This window comes from Pogoniulus pusillus, chromosome 22, assembly GCF_015220805.1.
Source record: "Pogoniulus pusillus isolate bPogPus1 chromosome 22, bPogPus1.pri, whole genome shotgun sequence".
Classification (NCBI taxonomy): Eukaryota; Metazoa; Chordata; class Aves; order Piciformes; family Lybiidae; genus Pogoniulus; species Pogoniulus pusillus.
This window is the reverse complement of record NC_087285.1, coordinates 3544180-3561873: the sequence shown is the minus strand read 5'-3', so window position 1 is coordinate 3561873 and position 17694 is coordinate 3544180. Positions and strand designations below refer to the sequence as shown.

The 17694-nt window shown below is 53.1% G+C and overlaps 1 protein-coding gene across 1 annotated transcript in view; it reads right to left on the bottom strand.

Moving 5' to 3' along the window:
- Positions 1-17694, bottom strand: part of SIL1 (SIL1 nucleotide exchange factor) — a 117544-nt gene that overhangs the window by 60907 nt on the left and 38943 nt on the right. Inside the window, exons 3-5 of the mRNA XM_064161487.1 lie at positions 6482-6602; positions 4429-4525; positions 1483-1674 (exon numbers count right to left, since the gene is read on the bottom strand). Coding sequence (XP_064017557.1) covers positions 1483-1674; positions 4429-4525; positions 6482-6602 — 410 coding nt within the window. The remainder of the gene's footprint in view (positions 1-1482; positions 1675-4428; positions 4526-6481; positions 6603-17694) is intronic.

Genomic DNA, 17694 nt, shown 5'->3' with positions numbered 1-17694 from the left:
TGGAATCCCCATCCCTGGAGGTGTTTCAAGCTGCAGAGATGTGGTGCTGAGGGCCATGGTTGAGCATCATGCTTGGTAGAACTGGAGAATGGTTGGAGCTGATGATCTTAAGAGTCTTTACCAGCTGAAATGATTCTGTTTCTATGACTCTGTGACAACACAGGTGCTTGGGTGGCTGCAGCCTACCCTGGACAAAGACAATGACTGCAAGCTGTCTACACCAGTGCAGATGTACAGAAGCACCAAGGCTGCCCATGGGAAAAATGAGGAAAATCAACTCTTTTCTTAACCACCACTGCTCTACTTACCCAAAAGCATCAGCTAAACCTCTGTGTAACACTAAGCACACACAAGAAGAAAAAGAGAGGGGAAGAAATAACAAAAAAAAAGCCTGAGAACACAGAATCACAGAATCAGCCAGGTTGGAAAAGACCTTCCAGATCACCAAGTCCAACCTATCACCTAGCACCTTCTAATTAACTAACCCATGGCACTAAGTGCCTCATCCAGCCTCCTTTTAAACACCTCCAAGGACAGTGACTCCACCACCTCCCTGGGCAGCCCATTCCAATGCCAATCACTCTTGCTGTGAAGAACTTCCTAACATCCAGCTTGAATCTGCCTTGGCACAGCTTAATCACAGAATCAAGCAGGTTGGAAGAGAGCTCCAATATCATGCAGTCCAACCTAGCACCCAGCCCTGGCCAATCAACCAGACCATGGCACTAAGTGCCTCAGCCAGGCTTGGCTTCAACACCTCCAGGGATGGTGACTCCACCACCTCCCTGGGCAGCCCATTCCAATGCCAATCACTCTTGCTGTGAAGAACTTCCTAACATCCAGCTTGAATCTGCCTTGGCACAGCTTAATCATAGAATCAGGCAGGCTGGAAGAGAGCTCCAAGCTCAGCCAGCCCAACCTAGCACCCAGCCCTGGCCAATCAACCAGACCATGGCACTAAGTGCCTCAGCCAGGCTTGGCTTCAACATACTGTGACACTGTGATACCTCCAGGGATGGTGCCTCCACCACCTCCCTGGGCAGCCCATTCCAATGCCAATCACTCTCTCTGACAACAACTTCCTCCTAACATCCAGCCTAGACCTGCCCTGGCACAACTTAAGGCTGTGTCTTCTTGTTCTGTCCCTGATTGCTTAAGAAATCAACTCCCACCTGGCTACAGCCTCCCTTCAGGTAGTTGTAGACAGCAATGAGCTCTCCCCTCAGCCTCCTCTTCTCCAGGCTGGCACCAAATGAGGCAACACCAACCCCTAGGAACCTGCTCGCTGCCGGCACGAGCGATGATTTATTCCAACCCGGATAGAAACCCAGGCTGCAGCAGCTCTCTGCTGCCAGCTCTTATCCCAGGATTATGATAATGAAGCAATTTGTATTACCTGACACTGATAAGCAAAATAAAGCCCTGTGTCTGACACATTATCCCCTGGATTGTCCCTGGGAGCTGCTAAGGCTTTCCTGGTACCTGGTGAACGTAATACTCCAGGTCGTAAAGCGCCGCCACTTTGTCGGCCAGGGTGGAGGCAGAGCTGTTGAATTTGCTGATCAATTGAACCATAATCTCATAATCTGTTTCCATCTTCACATTCAGCTTCTCAAACTCCTCCTTCAGCTGCTCAATGGGACGGAACTTCTTCCTCACCTCTTCCTCACGGGCCTGGAAAGGTGGAAGAGGAAAGCGGGTTAAAGAAGGCAGGTGATAAAAGATATCCCAGCGCCCAAATTCACCAGGCTGGCTGCAAATGCAGTTACTGATGTCAGCCAGAGAGGCAAGGGCAGCACTGGAGGGTCCTTCTGAGGAGCCCAGGAACTCACTTGTCTGTAAGATACCCACTTTGGTAACAGAATCATAGAATCAAGCAGGCTGGAAGAGAGCTCCAGGCTTGGCAACACCTCCAGGCATGGCAACTCCACCACCTCCCTGGGCAGCCCATTCCAATGCCAATCACTCTCTCTGCCAGGAGCTTCCTCCTCACAGCCAGCCTCAACCTGCCCTGGCACAGCTTGAGACTGTGTCCCCTTATTCTGGTGCTGGATGTCTGGCAGCAGAGCCCAACCCCACCTGGCTACAGCCTCCCTGCAGGCAGCTGCAGACAGCAATGAGCTCTGCCCTGAGCCTCCTCTGCTGCAGGCTGCACACCCCCAGCTCCCTCAGCCTCTCCTCACAGGGCTCTGCTCCAGGCCCCTCCCCAGCCTTGCTGCCCTTCTCTCAACACCTTCCAGCACCTCAGCAGCTCTCTGCAATGGAGGAGCCCAGAACTGGACACAGCACTCCAGGGCTGGCCTGAGCAGTGCTGAGCACAGGGGCACAAGAACCTCCCTGCTCCTGCTGCCCACACTGCTCCTCAGCCAGCCCAGGATGCCATTGGCTCTATTGCCCACCTGGGCACACTGCTGCCTCCTCTTCAGCCTACTATCTATCAGTACCCCCAGGTCCCTTTCCTCATGGCTGCTTTCCAGCCACTCAGTCCCCAGCCTGTAGCACTGCTTGGGGTTGTTGTGGCCAAAGAGCTGAGAGAGCCCAAGAGCCTGCAGAGATCAGCACTGGCAGCACTGGAACAGACATGGACAGAACCTGCTGCTGCAAGAGAGGGAGGAAGCAGAGAAGTCAGATTGCAGATGGGCTGCCCCAAGAGCAGGATACAGCAAGAAAGGCCCTTTGGGAGGGGGGGTTGTCAGGAACACAAATACCAGACCCTGCTTTAGGGAAGGAATGACCTCCAAAGAGGGGTTTGCACATGCAGAACCCTGCCCTGCTACCTCATATATGAACAGAAGACAAGGGCTGGAGCTGCTGGAACAAAACAAAACTGAAGGATGGAAGTGAGAGCTCTGCCAGCCTGCCAGCAGCCCCACACCTGGGGATAATGCAGGTGCCAGGTGGTGCCTCCAGAGAACACCATCCCCACCCCAATCACACAGAAGTGCTTCTGCTAAAAAGTGGATGGGAACAGGCCTGGTGGAAGTCCATTTACTCTGACACAGTTACTGCAAGGATGAATTTGCTCCCTGCAGGAGTGATTTTAAATGGAGTATTTTAGGTCCATTAGATGTAGCTGGGTTTAGCCCCAGTGCTGGGACAATAGCTGCTCTAACAGGGGGTTGGAAATGTGCCTTATTTTCACATAATAGAGTATCACTAATTCTTGCATTTAAATGACACTCATTTCAAGAAGCCCTACTATCTGAAATGGTGGCTGCTGCCTAAATAATCCTGCAGGAAAGGGAATAATACCCCAGAACCACACAGCAGAAAAAAAAGATTTTAACTCCCTAAACCTTAGAGCCTCAACTCCTGTCTCAGACAACATCAAGGCAGCAGAAGAGCAATGGCCTAAGGGCTAGTTCAGTATCTTTATTGATTTATTGATGATCTGGACGAGGGGATTGAGTCCAGCAGCAGGAAGTTTGCAGATGACACCAAGCTAGGAGCAGTGAGGAGCTGTTGGAAGGTAGGAGAGCCCTGCAGAGGGACATGTACGGGCTGGATGGGTGGGCAGAGGCCAAGGGGATGAGATTTAACAAGGCCAAGGGCAGGGTTCTACACTTTGGCCACAACAAGCCCAAGCAGTGCTACAGGCTGGGGACTGAGTGGCTGAGAGCAGCCAGGAGGAAAGGGACCTGGGGGTGCTGGCAGAGAGGAGCTGCAGAGGAGGCAGCAGTGCCCAGGTGGGCAGCAGAGCCAATGGCATCCTGGGCTGGCTGAGGAGCAGTGTGGGCAGCAGGACAAGGGAGGTTCTTGTGCCCCTGTGCTCAGCACTGCTCAGGCCACCCCTGGAGTGCTGTGTCCAGTTCTGGGCTCCCCAATTCAAGAGAGATGTTGAGGTGCTGGAAGGTGTTGAGAGAAGGGCAGCAAGGCTGGGGAGGGGCCTGGAGCAGAGCCCTGTGAGGAGAGGCTGAGGGAGCTGGGGGGGTGCAGCCTGCAGCAGAGGAGCCTCAGGGCAGAGCTCATTGCTCTCTACAACTACCATCACCTTCCCAGTAAGGAAGCTCCTCCTGCTGTTCAGGTGGAACCTCCTGGCTGATCTGTGGCTGATCCCAACCCACTCCAGCACTGCACCATTCCCCTCCCTATAACCAGCAAACACCCTGTAGTGGGAACACAGACTGCAGCTCTTGCCAGCAGCTTGCAACACAAGGCCTTGAAGTTTGGACTGAAGAAAACAGCCCTGAACAAAAAGTCTTCCATTCCCACAGAAGGGCCAGGATTAGCAGAAGAAAAGAGGTGAGAGTTTCTCAGGGAACTATCTCACTGAGAGGCTTTTAGGTCCATATTCACCAGAAGATTAATCTGCAGGGGATTTTCCCAAGGGATTACTTCAACCATCACACTTGTGAGGTGTGTAAGGTTGGAGGGGTTGCATCTGTGCCCTGAGATCTACTGGGGAAAGAGGCAGCTCTCTCCACTCACCTTTCTCTCTGCCTTCTCACTTTCCTTCATTTTAGCCAACGCCTTTTTGAGCTCCTGGGATGTGAATGAATTTGCATCAACATCCACCTTGCCCAGCCTTGCAGAGGAAACAAATCAAAACATGTTAGGAGTGAGGAACTGTGCCTGCCTGTCACATTTTCAGTGTGATATACAAGCAGTGGATAACACCAGGAGGAAAAGAACTAAAAGCTTTGGATTTCCATGCATCTCACTTAAAACAGACAAAGAAAACCCAGAGCTATGAAAAGCTGAGTCCAAGGGCTGGATCTTGTGTGTGCTCTGCAGATGCCTCACCCTGACAAGCAGAAAAAGGCTCTGCAATCTGCATGCTGGCCCAAAAATCTCAAGTCCCACCACAACAAAATCACACTGCTATTAATTTATGCCTCTTGACTTCCAGGTTGCAGTACAGAAAAGCAGGGAAGGGTTTCAAAGGGCACTAAATCATTGCTAAGGACTTGCAAGCTCTGGGAGGGTGCTTCACAGGTGAAGTGTTGCTGATGGCCACACACAAAGTTAGAGAGAAGGCAAAACCCAAGGAGAAATTAGACAGAAGTGCTAAAAGAGAGAGAATTGCAGACTGGGCTGGGAAGGACCTTTAAAGGTCACATCTAGGCTATCTCCCCTGCAGTCAGCAGGGACATCTGCAACTAGAGCAGGTTGTTCTAAGCTCCAAACAACCAGACCTGGAATGGTTCCAGGGATGGGGCATCCCCCACCTCTCAGGGGAGCCTGGGATAGGATCTCACCACCCCCAGTATAAAAACAATCTCTTCCTTTTCCTCTAGTCTGGATCTCTCTCCCTTTTTTTTTAGTTCAAGCCATCAGCCCTTGTCTTGTCACAACAGGCTCTGCTCAAAGTCTGTTGTGTTGCTTTTTATGCCTATCTCACTAGTTCAGAGAGTGTTTATCTGGGCCACAAACAGTTGCACAGCAAAAGGAAAGCCAGCTTTGAGACATCCTGAAGGTGAAGGCTCTCCATGCTCTGAATAGGAGCAGCTGGGAGAGGGTGGGAAGCAAGGGGAAATCCCCCTTGCTTTAGGAAAGAAAGTTGCCCATGGTAACTAAACCTGTCTTTGTCTGGAGGGTGCCAAGGGGAAAGTCAGGGAAACTTTGAGATCAGATGGAGAAGTGTGGGTGCAGGGAGAGCTGTGTGATCTCAGGAGAGCATCACAGCAACTGATGTGTAAATGAATGCTGACTGCAGAGCTACAGACAATGCTGCCTGGCTCAGGTCAGCACAAACAAAGCCCCTCGCAACTGCTCTGATGGTTTAAGCTCTCCAAGTAGTTTCAGACAGATCGCTGAGGATGTTTCCAAGGACTAAATGTCATTTGAAGAAGCCAGGTGGCAAACTTAGTTGCAGCATGAGAAGCTGTGAAAAGCCATGAGGGTGTCCATGCAGACATGCCCTGCTCTACCAGCAGGCTTGGACTGGGTGATCTTCAGAGGCCCCCTCCAACCCTTATCATCCTGTGGTTCTGTGACATGCTTAGGGCACATCTACAGCCACCCCAAAGGGATGTCAAAGGACAGGACACAGAATCCCAGTGTGGTGAGTTGGGGTTGGAAAAGACCTCTAGACATCATCCAGTCCAGCCCCCCTGCTAAAGCAGGGCACCCACAGCAGCTTGCCCAGGATCACAGTGCCATGAGGGGGCTGGAAGCTCTCCACAACCTCTCTGGGCAGCCTGCTCCAGGGCTCCAGCACCCTCACACCAAACGAGTTTCTCCTCCTGTTCAGATGGACCCTTCTGGCTTCCAGGTTATGCCCAGTGCCCCTTGTCCTTGTTGCCACTGCTGAACCCTTAAACCAGCAGGTAAGTCTCAGGAAGAGACAGCAGATCATAGAATCAAGCAGGTAGGAAGAGAGCTCCAAGCTCACCCAGTCCAACCTAGCACCCAGCTCCACCCAATCAACTAGACTATGGCACTAAGTGCCCCAGCCAGTTGAGTGCAGCAGGGCCCCTGACCTCTGCTGAAAGCTGTGCACCCCACAGCACCCCCACCCCAATGCTCTCCACCAGGGTACCTTTTTCTCCTTCTCTCCTCTCTCGTCTCACTTCTCCCATCCTCACTCTCTGGGAGTTTGGCTTCTCTCTCTCCCGTCTGCAGATTGAGCCGCACATGTGAGCCTGCAGGAACAGCCTGACCTGCAAACAAAGGTCAGATGGTGTTAGGCCACCACTCCAGCTTCCTGCAGGAAGGGTTTGCTGCAGGCACTCAGCCCTCCCTGACAGAGAGACATAAAAGCCTTATCCCCCCACATGGTGAACAGGAGCAGGTTACCCACCACCAACCACTCTCCCCTCCAGCGATGGCCTTTTGGCCCAAGTGCCACTTTGGCCTCACAGAGATGCCAGCCTGGCCCACCAGATCACAGAATCATAGAATCACAGAATCAAGCAGGTTGGAAGAGAGCTCCAAGCTCATCCAGTCCAACCTAGCACCCAGCCCTAACCAGTCAACCAGACCATGGCACTAAGTGCCTCATCCAGTCTGCTCTTGAAGACCTCCAGGGATAGCGACTCCACCACCTCCCTGGGCAGCCCATTCCAATGCCAATCACTCTCTCTGGGAAGAGCTTCCTAACAACATCCAGCCTATACTTTCCCCAGCACAACTTGAGGCTGTGTCCCCTTGTTCTGCTGCTGGCTGCCTGGCAGCAGAGCCCAACCCCACCTGGCTACAGCCTCCCTGCAGGTAGTTGTAGACAGCAATGAGCTCTGCCCTGAGCCTCCTCTGCTGCAGGCTGCACCCCCCCAGCTCCCTCAGCCTCTCCTCATAGGGTTTGTGTTCCAGGCCCCTCCCCAGCCTTGCTGCCCTTCTCCAAACACCTTCCAGCACCTCAACATCTCTCTTGACTTGAGGAGCCCAGAACTGGACACAGCACTCAAGGTGTAGCCTGAGCAGTACTGAGCACAGGGGCACAAGAACCTCCCTTGTCCTGCTGCCCACACTGCTCCTGAGCCAGCCCAGGATGCTCTGCTGCCCACCTGGGCACACTGCTGCCTCCTCTGCAGCCTACTATCCACCAGTACCCCCAGGTCCCTTTCTTCATGGCTGCTCTCAGCCACTCAGTCCCCAGCCTGTAGTGCTGCTTAGGGTTGTTGTGGCCAAAGTGCAGAACCCTGCACTTGGCCTTGTTAAATCTCATCTCCTTGGCCTCTGCCCACCCATCCAGCCTGGCCAGGTCCCTCTGCAGGGCTCTCCTACCTTCCAACAGCCAGGCAGACTGCAGACCACAGGGAGGGCAGAAGGGACCTGCTGCAAAGCATCTCCACTGAGAAGGACCCAGGAGTGCTGGTGGACAAGTTCACCACCAGCCAGCAATGTGCCCTCATAGAGCCATGGAGTCATAGAGCCATGGAATGGTCTGGGTTGGAAGGACCTCTAGAGGTCATCTAGTCCAACCCCCCTGCACTCAGCAGAGACAACCTCCACTAGAGCAGGTTGCTCACAGCCTTGTCCAGCCTCACCTTGAACACCTCCAGGCCTGGGCAACCTGTTCCAATGTTCCACCACTCTCATAGTAAAGAACTTGCTCCTCACATCCAATCTCAATCTCCTCTACTCTCATCCCAAACCATTATCTCTCATCCTGTCCCTGTAGGCCCCTGCAAACAGCCTCTCTGCAGCTCCTCTGTAGCCCCCCTGGGGCCTCAACAAGCTGCTCCTAGGTCTGCCTGGAGCCTTCTCTAGGCTGAAAGAAGGCAAAGAAGGGCAGCAGCCTCCAGGGGTGCACTGGGAAGAGTGTGCCCAGCAGCTTGAGGGAGGTTCTCCTGCCCCTTTACTCTGCCCTAGCTAGAGCTGAGCACAGCAGAGCAGCAGCTCCCTCTTCCATGCCAAGAGAGCACCTACATTCCCCAGCTCCAAGGCATCTGGAGGCTCGGAGGGAGGGGGACTGGTTGTTGATTGGGGTAGAGAACATTAAAATCCAGCTGCTGCCAAGGTGAAATCAAAGCACAGTGTGGAGCACAGCCAGGTAGGTTGTGCACATCAAGTGTGCCAGGGGGAGCCTGCTTGGTTTGGAAATATTGTATTAAAAGGAATAGAAGATCACTACAATCCACCACCCAAAATCCAAGGAATACATCACATCAGGCTTTGGCTGTACATGAGAGCAAAATCAGCCTGGTTTCTCCTGGTTAGAATCCACCACAAACACATTACAGTGATCAGTGGTGGCACTGGGATGGAGGGGTGGAAGGATGTGGTTGCTTCTTGGTGGTTCTTCTCTGCTGAGCAGAGCTGTGGAGATGTGAGCTGCAACAGAGAGGAAGGGACAGACAGACACACAGCTGCTCATGCTCCACTCTCTCCAGGAGGTTTCCCTGCTCAGCTTTCCCTTTATCTGTTTCCTGTTACCTAAAGAGAAGCTGAGGGTAAAATAAGACAGGAGGGAGGCAGCTCCTACCAAAGGGAAGCCAAGCCAAGGGCAATTAGTTCACACAATAAATAGGTGCTCTCCAAGACAAATCTGGGGAAGGACTGGATTGATCAGGTGGGGTTGGGCTCTTCTCCCAGGCAACCAGCAACAGAACAAAGGGACATAGCCTCAGGTTGTGCCAGGGCAGGTCTAGGCTGGATGTTAGGAGGAAGCTCCTGGCAGAGAGAGTGATTGGCATTGGAATGGGCTGCCCAGGGAGGTGGTGGAGTGGCTGTGCCTGGAGGTGTTGAAGCCAAGGCTGGCTGGGGCACTTCGTGCCATGGTCTGGTTGGTTGGGCAGGGCTGGGTGCTAGGTTGGGCTGGGTGAGCTTGGAGGTCTCTTCCAAGCTGGCTGATTCTAAAGTGGCACTGCTGAACACACTGCATGAGGACATCTTCCTCCCACACAGGCATTGACACCACGCAGGGGAGCAAGCCAGGGGCCAGCTGAGGCCTCTCCTCACCAGCTCACAGCCACTGGGCCAGCCCAGGTCACAAGCAGAGCAGCCACTGAAGCAGCTCTTGAATTGTCCAACACAGCCAGAAAGAAATGTTCCTGCCTGAAGGGCACAGGAGACTCTGCTGCCCAGCTCCCAGTGCATCTGGCCAGGAGAGGGGCAGGAGGTGCTTGGTTGTCAGGAGAGGAGCAGGAGGCTGATGGGCTTTGCTCAGAAGAAACACCAAACAGGAAAGCAATGGGAGCAGCCTCCAGGAGGGCTTAGAGGCTCTCATGGGACCAGGCTTCCCAGCTTTCATTTTCAACCAGCAGTAAACAAAACAGTGAATCCTGGCATGCAGGAGCTCGCAAAGCCAGCACAACTCAATTCATAGTGGTTTAGATTGGAAGGGACCTCAAGGATCAGCCAGTTCCAAGCCCCTGCCAGAGGCAGGGACACCTCCCACTAGAACAGGTTGCTCAAGGACTCATCCAAACTGACCTTGAACACCTCCAGGGAGGTTGTGGAGCACAGAAGCACCCAATGTGATCTTTGATCACATTGGGTGCTTCTGTGCTCCACAACCTCCCTGGGCAACCTGTGCCAGGGTCTCAGCACCCTCAACCTGTGCCAGTCTCTCAGCACCCTCAACCTGTGCCAGTCTCTCAGCACCCTCATTGTCAAGAACTTCTTCCTAACATCCAGTTTGAATCTCCCATCTGCCAGTTTAAAGCCATTACTCCTTGTCCTGTCATTACAAGACCCTGTCAATAGTCCCTCCCCAGCCTTCCTGTAGGCCCCCTTCAGATACTGGAAGGCCACTCCAAGGTCTCCTCAAAGCCTTCTCTTCTCCAGGCTGCAGAGCCCCAACTCATGGAGAAGACACAAATCTTTCTTGCTTCACAGAACTGAAGATGTTGGAAGGGACTTGCAGAGATCATCGAGTCCACCCCCCCCTGCTGAGGCAGGATCACCCAGGGTAGTTCACACAGGAATGCATCCAGGCTGGTTGGGAAAATCTCCAGAGAAGGAGATTCCACAACCTCTCTGAGCAGCTTTTTCTGCCTCTTCCTCCTTTCCTAAACCAGATGTGACCAAGCCCATCCAAACCCCAGGGCAGAAATCTCAGCCTCGATGTCATTGCTACAGGGATTGCTCAGCACCCTGCCCAGCAGCACAAGGTCCTGCTGCATTAATAACCCAAGACAGACCTTTCTGTTGGCAGCTGCAAAGTGGCACAGCCACTCAGAGATCACAGGGGTTGGAAGGGACCTCCAAAGCTCATCCACCCTAACCCCCCTTCCAGAGCAGGATCACCCAGAGCAGATCACACAGCAACGCATCCAGGTGGGTTTTGAACATCTCCAAAGAGGAGATGCCAACATCTCCACACCCCCCCCAGGCAGCCTGCTCCAGTCTTCTGTCACCCTGACAGGGAAAAACATTTTCCTCGTGGTCCCAGGGAACATATCCCAGATGCCTGAGCTGGGCTGAGGTTAGGGTCTTGTTTAGTCTGGGCTATTCTGAAGTATTATTCCCTAAAGCTGACTTGAATGATGTGATTAAAATTGCTGATTTCAACAAGCAGGCTGCAAACCTTGAATTTTAACCATGTCCCAGTCCAGAGCTTCTAGACACTTCCCTTGAAAACAGTTGATCCTCTGACTCACAGAGTCACAGAATTTCAGAGGCTGGAAGAGATCTCCAGAGCTCATCCAGTCCAACCTGCCAAGGCAGCATCACCCAGGGTAGCTCACACAGGAATGTATCCAGGTGGGTTTGAAAGTCCCCAGAGAAGGAGACTCCACAACCTCTCTGGGCAGCCTGCCCCAGGGCTCTCTCACCCTCACTGGACAGAAGTTTCTCCTCCTGCTGAGCTGAAACCTTCTCTGTTCCAGTTTGCAGCTGTTGCTCCTTGGCTGATTGCTGCTGCCTGCTGGAAAGAGCTTGGCCCCAGGCACTGCCCCCCACCCCTCAGGTACTTGTGCACATTGCTCAGATCTCCTCTCAGCCTTCTCTTCTCCAGGCTAAACAGCCCCAGGGCTCTCAGCCTCTCTCCACAGGGGAGATGCTCAACTCCTCCACTCATGCTTGCAGCTCTCTGCTGGACTCTCTCCAGCAGGTCTCTGTCTCTCTTGAACTGGGAGCCCTAAACTGACCACAACGTTCCAGGTGTGGTCTCAGCAGGGCAGAGCAGAGGGAGAGAAGAACCTCCCTGGCCCTGCTGGCCACACTTTCCCTGATGCCACTCAGGATGCCACTGGCTCTCTTGCCCACAAGGGCACATTGCTGGCCCATGCAGAACTTGCTGCCCAGCAGCACTCTAAGGTCTTTCTCCACGGGACTGCTTTCCAACCTGTCCTGGTGCCTGTCCTCTAACTTAATACCATCCACCAAGCAGCCACAAGTGTGTCACAGCCCCACATGCTCCTCACACACAGCCAGGCTCCTAATGGCTTTGTTCCTGGAGGGATTCATTTGGTACTTTGTGTTTGTATTAAGTTGTAGTTGGGAAATGAAAGGCAATTAGAACAGAGGAAAACAAGTTTCTGCTTAAGCAATTTCCTGACCTTCTTTGGTTTTCTCCTTAGAGAAATGAGAAGTCTTTATCCAAACCAGGAAGGCTTTGGTCACCCACAGCGTTACTGAGCAGAGCTGAATGGGCTCAGCTTTCCAGGGATCTCCTGACCTCATCCTGTCCTACTCACTCACTCCTTCTAAAGAAAGAGTTTCCCTTCTAATTAGTTTCCCACCCCCAAATCAGCTACTAGAAATAGCTGTGGAACCCCTCTGTGAACCTTCAGAAGAGGCTGTAGCTGTTGGAGGAGGAAATTTCTTCCTCTGTTAACTGGTTTGTATTTACCACTCCAACAATCTTCCATCCTTGGAATGTTTTATACTACAAAAATCTTCCATCCCTGGAATGTTTTAGACCACTACAAAAATATCCCATCCCTGGAATGTCTTAGACCACTACAAAAGTCTTTCATCCCTGGACTGTTTTGGGCCACTACAAAAATCTTCCATCCCTGGAATGTTTTAGACCACTACAAAAATATCCCATCCCTGGAATGTCTTAGACCACTACAAAAGTCTTTCATCCCTGGACTGTTTTGGGCCACTACAAAAATCTTCCATCCCTGGAATGTTTTAGACCATTGCAAAAATCTTCCATCCCTGGAATGTTTCAGACCACTACAAAAATCTTCCATCCCTGGAATGTTTTACACTACAAAAATCTTCCATCCCTGGAATGTTTTAGACCACTACAAAAATCTTCCATCCCTGGAATGTTTTAGACCACTGCAAAAATCTTCCACCCCTGGAATGTTTTACACCACTTCCAAAGTCACAGAATCATTCAGGTTGGCAAAGCCCCTCAGGATCACCAAGTCCAACCCATATCCCTACTCAACAAGGTTCACCCTAAACCACATCCCCAGGCACCACATCCAAATGACTTTTAAACACCTCCAGAGTTGGTGACTCCACCACCTCCCTGGGTAGCACATTCCAATGCCTGACCATTCTTGCTGGGAAAAAATATCTCAGCCCTGGAATGCTTCACACCACAACTGCCATCATTTGAATATGCATCCCTGCATCAGCTTGGCTGGTGGGGCTGAGACAAAGCCCCAGCGACTGAGCAGACCACACAGTGAGGTTGTGCCATGCACCTGCCCCTCAATCATGCAATCATGGAACTGCTGAGGGTGGAAGACACCTTTGAGAAGATGGGGAGAGGAGTTTGTGCCACTCTGCTCTTCTCTGGTGAGATCCTGATTGCAGTACTGTGTCCAGCAGCATGAGAGACATGGAACTGCTGGAGCAGATTGAGAGGAGGCCACAAAGATGATCAGAGAGCTGAAACACCTCCACTATGAGGACAGGCTGAGAGAATTGGGGCTGTTCAGTCTGGAGAGGAGGATGCTCCAGGGAGACTTTAAAGCTGAATTTCAATGTCTGAAAGGGACCTACAGGAAGGCTGGAGAGGGACTGTTCAGAAGGGCCTGTGGAGACAGGATGAGGAGCAATGGTTTAAACTGGAGCAGGGGTGGTTTAGGTTGGAGATCAGGAGAAAGTTCTGCACAATGAGGGTGGTGGAACACAGGAACAGGTTGCCCAGGGATGTGGTTGAGGCCTCGTCCCTGGAGACATTCAAGATCAGCCTTTCTGTGGCCCTGGGCAGCCTGTTCTAGTTGGAAGTATCTCTGCTGCCTGCAGGGGGGTTGGACAAGATGCCCTTTGAGGGTCCCTTCCCACCTGATGCAATCTGTGAATCTCTGAGATCACCAAGTCCATCTCCTCACCTAGAGCTCCCAATCCCACCACAACTGCTACACCACTACCACCAAACCACATCCCTCAGCACCACATCCATGCATCTCTTAAACACCTCCAGGGATGGTCACACAACCACCTCCCTGGGCCAGCCCATTCCAGTGTTTGGCAACCCTTTCTGGCTGTGGAGGCTTCAGCCTGTGTGTGGGAGAGCAAAGCCACTCCTCATGCCTCTGGACTCCCACTGCTCCCCAGCAGACCTTCCCCACACCTATGGTGAGCAAAGCCACTCCTCATGCCTCTGGACTCCCACTGCTCCCCAGCAGACCTTCCCCACACCTATGGTGAGCAAAGCCACTCCTCATGCCTCTGGACTTGTATTGCTCCCCAGCAGACCTTCCCCACACCTATGGTGAGCAAAGCCACTCCTGATGCCTCTGGACTCCCACTGCTCCCCAGCAGACCTTCCCCACACCTATGGTGAGCAAAGCCACTCCTGATGCCTCTGGACTCCCACTGCTCCCCAGCAGACCTTCCCCACACCTATGGTGAGCAAAGCCACTCCTGATGCCTCTGGACTTGTATTGCTCCCCAGCAGACCTTCCCACACCTATGGTGAGCAAAGCCACTCCTGATGCCTCTGGACTCCCACTGCTCCCCAGCAGACCTTCCCCACACCTATGGTGAGCAAAGCCACTCCTGATGCCTCTGGACTCCCACTGCTCCCCAGCAGACCTTCCCCACACCTATGGTGAGCAAAGCCACTCCTCATGCCTCTGGACTCCCACTGCTCCCCAGCAGACCTTCCCCACACCTATGGTGAGCAAAGCCACTCCTGATGCCTCTGGACTCCCACTGCTCCCAGCAGACCTTCCCACACCTATGGTGAGCAAAGCCACTCCTCATGCCTCTGGACTTCCACTGCTCCCCAGCAGACCTTCCCCACACCTATGGTGAGCAAAGCCACTCCTCATGCCTCTGGACTCCCACTGCTCCCCAGCAGACCTTCCCACACCTATGGTGAGCAAAGCCACTCCTGATGCCTCTGGACTCCCACTGCTCCCCAGCAGACCTTCCCCACACCTATGGTGAGCAAAGCCACTCCTCATGCCTCTGGACTCCCACTGCTCCCCAGCAGACCTTCCCCACACCTATGGTGAGCAAAGCCACTCCTGATGCCTCTGGACTCCCACTGCTCCCAGCAGACCTTCCCACACCTATGGTGAGCAAAGCCACTCCTCATGCCTCTGGACTCTCACTGCTCCCAGCAGACCTTCCCCACACCTATGGTGAGCAAAGCCACTCCTGATGCCTCTGGACTCCCACTGCTCCCCAGCAGACCTTCCCCACACCTATGTCCCACCACACATCCAAGCACCCACAACCACCGAACTGCTTTGGATGTTTTCTACCTGTCCTGTAAAGCCTTTCAAGCAATTCTGGTGGGGGGGGGGGGAGGCTGAGGTGATTAGACTTTAATTTATAACCTTTATCCTTTCCATTTTGGTCAGCCAGATCTTTTTCAGGCATCTGTTTATTCCTCCTCATAATATATGAGGAGGCAGAAGTGGAGGAGTCTCTCGCAGGGGGTTCTGCCGACACTTTATAAACCCACTGCTGGTTGCTTCTCTTGTGTTTTATGCTATCAGCTAAAGCTGTCAGCTTAAATTATTGCCTTGTAACCAAATCACAAGTTATCTGCTACGCCTTTGCTGAAGCTCTACACCTCTATCAGGCTCAGCAGAAGCTGAAAACAAGGTGATAAATAAATAAACAAAGGGAAAGCAGAGCAAGGCTCCAGCGGGCTCCCGGCTGCAGCAGCAGCAGCAGCAGCAGGCAGGTGGATTGCACACAGGAGCTGCTCTGCTGCATGTGCACCATGGAGTAACGTCCAAGTAAGCCAAACTCTTCCACTCTACAGCTGGCAGGGCTGGGCTGGCCACCAGAGGAGTGTCAGAGGCTCTATGTGAACCCCTCTGCCTTCCCAAAGAGAAGAGAAAAGGAAAAAGGGAGAGAAATTGATGGGGTGGGAAAGAAATTAATCCAGGTGGGATGGAAGTGAGAATAATCCAAGGAAACAGAGACAAAGAGACACAAACCAACATGGAACCAAACCCCTGATGGCAACACTGGCACCACTGATGCTGGGGGCAGGTACTGGGGAAGTCCCAGACTGGACTCAGCAGCAGATGGGAATCAGATTCAGGAGCTGGATTCTGGAAGTGGATTCAGAAACACAAGGATCAGGATCAGAAGCAGAGCAGACAGAGTCCACCTGGGACACCAACCATGGAGGAAGAGGCTTGACCCTGGTGATCCCTCAGCTGACTCCTGAAGATGCCATCCATGGGCTGCAGTCCCTTGTTGGGCAGTGAGGGTCACCTGTCCTGTCTGCTCCTCCCTGCAGATGCCACCTCTGATTCCTGCACCCCAAGGTGGGGCCCAAGCTGTGGCAGTGCCCTTGGTCTGCACAGGGGCAAGTCTCAGACAGAGCCTTTCTGCAGCCCAGCCCTCAGCAGGAACTCTCCTGCTCAGCTTCTCCCTGCTAGCAGCAGCCCCTGGCTGTGCCAGCCTGCCCTGAGCTGCAGCAAGTGCCTCAGTGAGCAGAGCCTGAGCTGGGAAGTGACAGCACTGAGCAGAATGGCTCTGCTCTAGCTCCAGCCAGAACCAGCCAAATGATTAACTGTGGTTTCTTCACTAAAGGAGAAAGGTCTCACCCTGCACAGGCCCTTTCCAGACCATGATTCCACTTAGTGCTGGCCTCAAGTGGCTTTGCATTTCTGCATGGGGACAAGGCTGAGCCTCAGCTCACTCTGCAGCACCAGGCAGGCCTTAAAAAGAAGAGGGCAGCTTTTCCATCACACACAGATGTGCAAATCTCATTCTGAGATCATGAAATAAGTCCCTGTGCTCCTGAAAGTGGCCTCCCTACTCCTGACCCACTCTTGGCAGCCCTAAGCCTGCCACCCATCAACCTGCTCAGCAAGAGAAATGCAGGAGGGATACAAGACTCTCCTCTCTCCCCCTTCAGAAACACCTTCTGGCATCACTGTCACAGAATCACACAATGTCAGGGGCTGGAGAGAACCTCCAAAGCTCATCCAGTCCAACCCCCCTGCCAGAGCAGGATCACCTACACCAGATCACACAGGGACACATCCAGGCAGGTCTTGAATATCTCCAGAGAGGAAGACTCCACAACCCCCCTGGGCAGCCTGTTCCAGGGTTCTGTCACCCTCACAGGGAAAAAAATTCCTCCTCATGTTTCCATGGAACTTCCTATGCCTCAGCTTCCACCATTGCCCCTTGTCCTGTCACTGGGCATCTCCTAGAGAAGAGAAGCATTTCCCTGGGAAGGCAAATGTCCCCTGAGGAAGGGCCTTATCTGAGGGCTGGGGGTCAGGAGGAGGGGGATAGGCTCTGCTCACTGCTCCCTGGGACAGGACAAGCAGCAATGGATGGAAGCTGCAGCACAGGAGGGTTCAGCTCAGCACAAGGAGGAACTTCTTGACTGGAAGGGTCCCAGAGCCCTGGCACAGGCTGCCCAGAGAGGCTGTGGAGTCTCCTTCTCTGGAGCCTTTCCAGACCTGTCTGGATGTGTTCCTGTGTGACCTGAGCTAGATTGGGTGGTCCTGCTCTGTCAGGAGGGGGATTAAACTAAACTCGATGATCTCTTTGGGTCTCTTCCAACCTCTAACATCCTGTGAGCCTGTGACTTGTCCCCTTGGGAAGGCTGCAGCAAGCAGAAGAACAGGCCAGGCACCACAGCCAGCCAGACCCGCTGGTCCCTGCCCAAGCCAGCATCCTTGTGTGCCACCGCCAAACACCATCAATCTCTTCAGGGTGTGCAAACCAGCCCCAGCCATGAGTCAGCTCTCAGCAACCACCTCGGCCTCCGAGCCAGCAGCAGATAGCATCTAACCTCTCTTCACTCTTTGTTGCTCTCGGTGCAGGGGAGTGAAAGGCAGAGGACTTTCTAATAGAGGCAACAAAAGGATGCACAAATCAATCCCTGAGCGTCCCCAACACAACAAGCCGGCAGCAGGGCAGGGATAGAATAAGGCTGCAAATGCCTGACAGAGCATCCATAAAAAGATA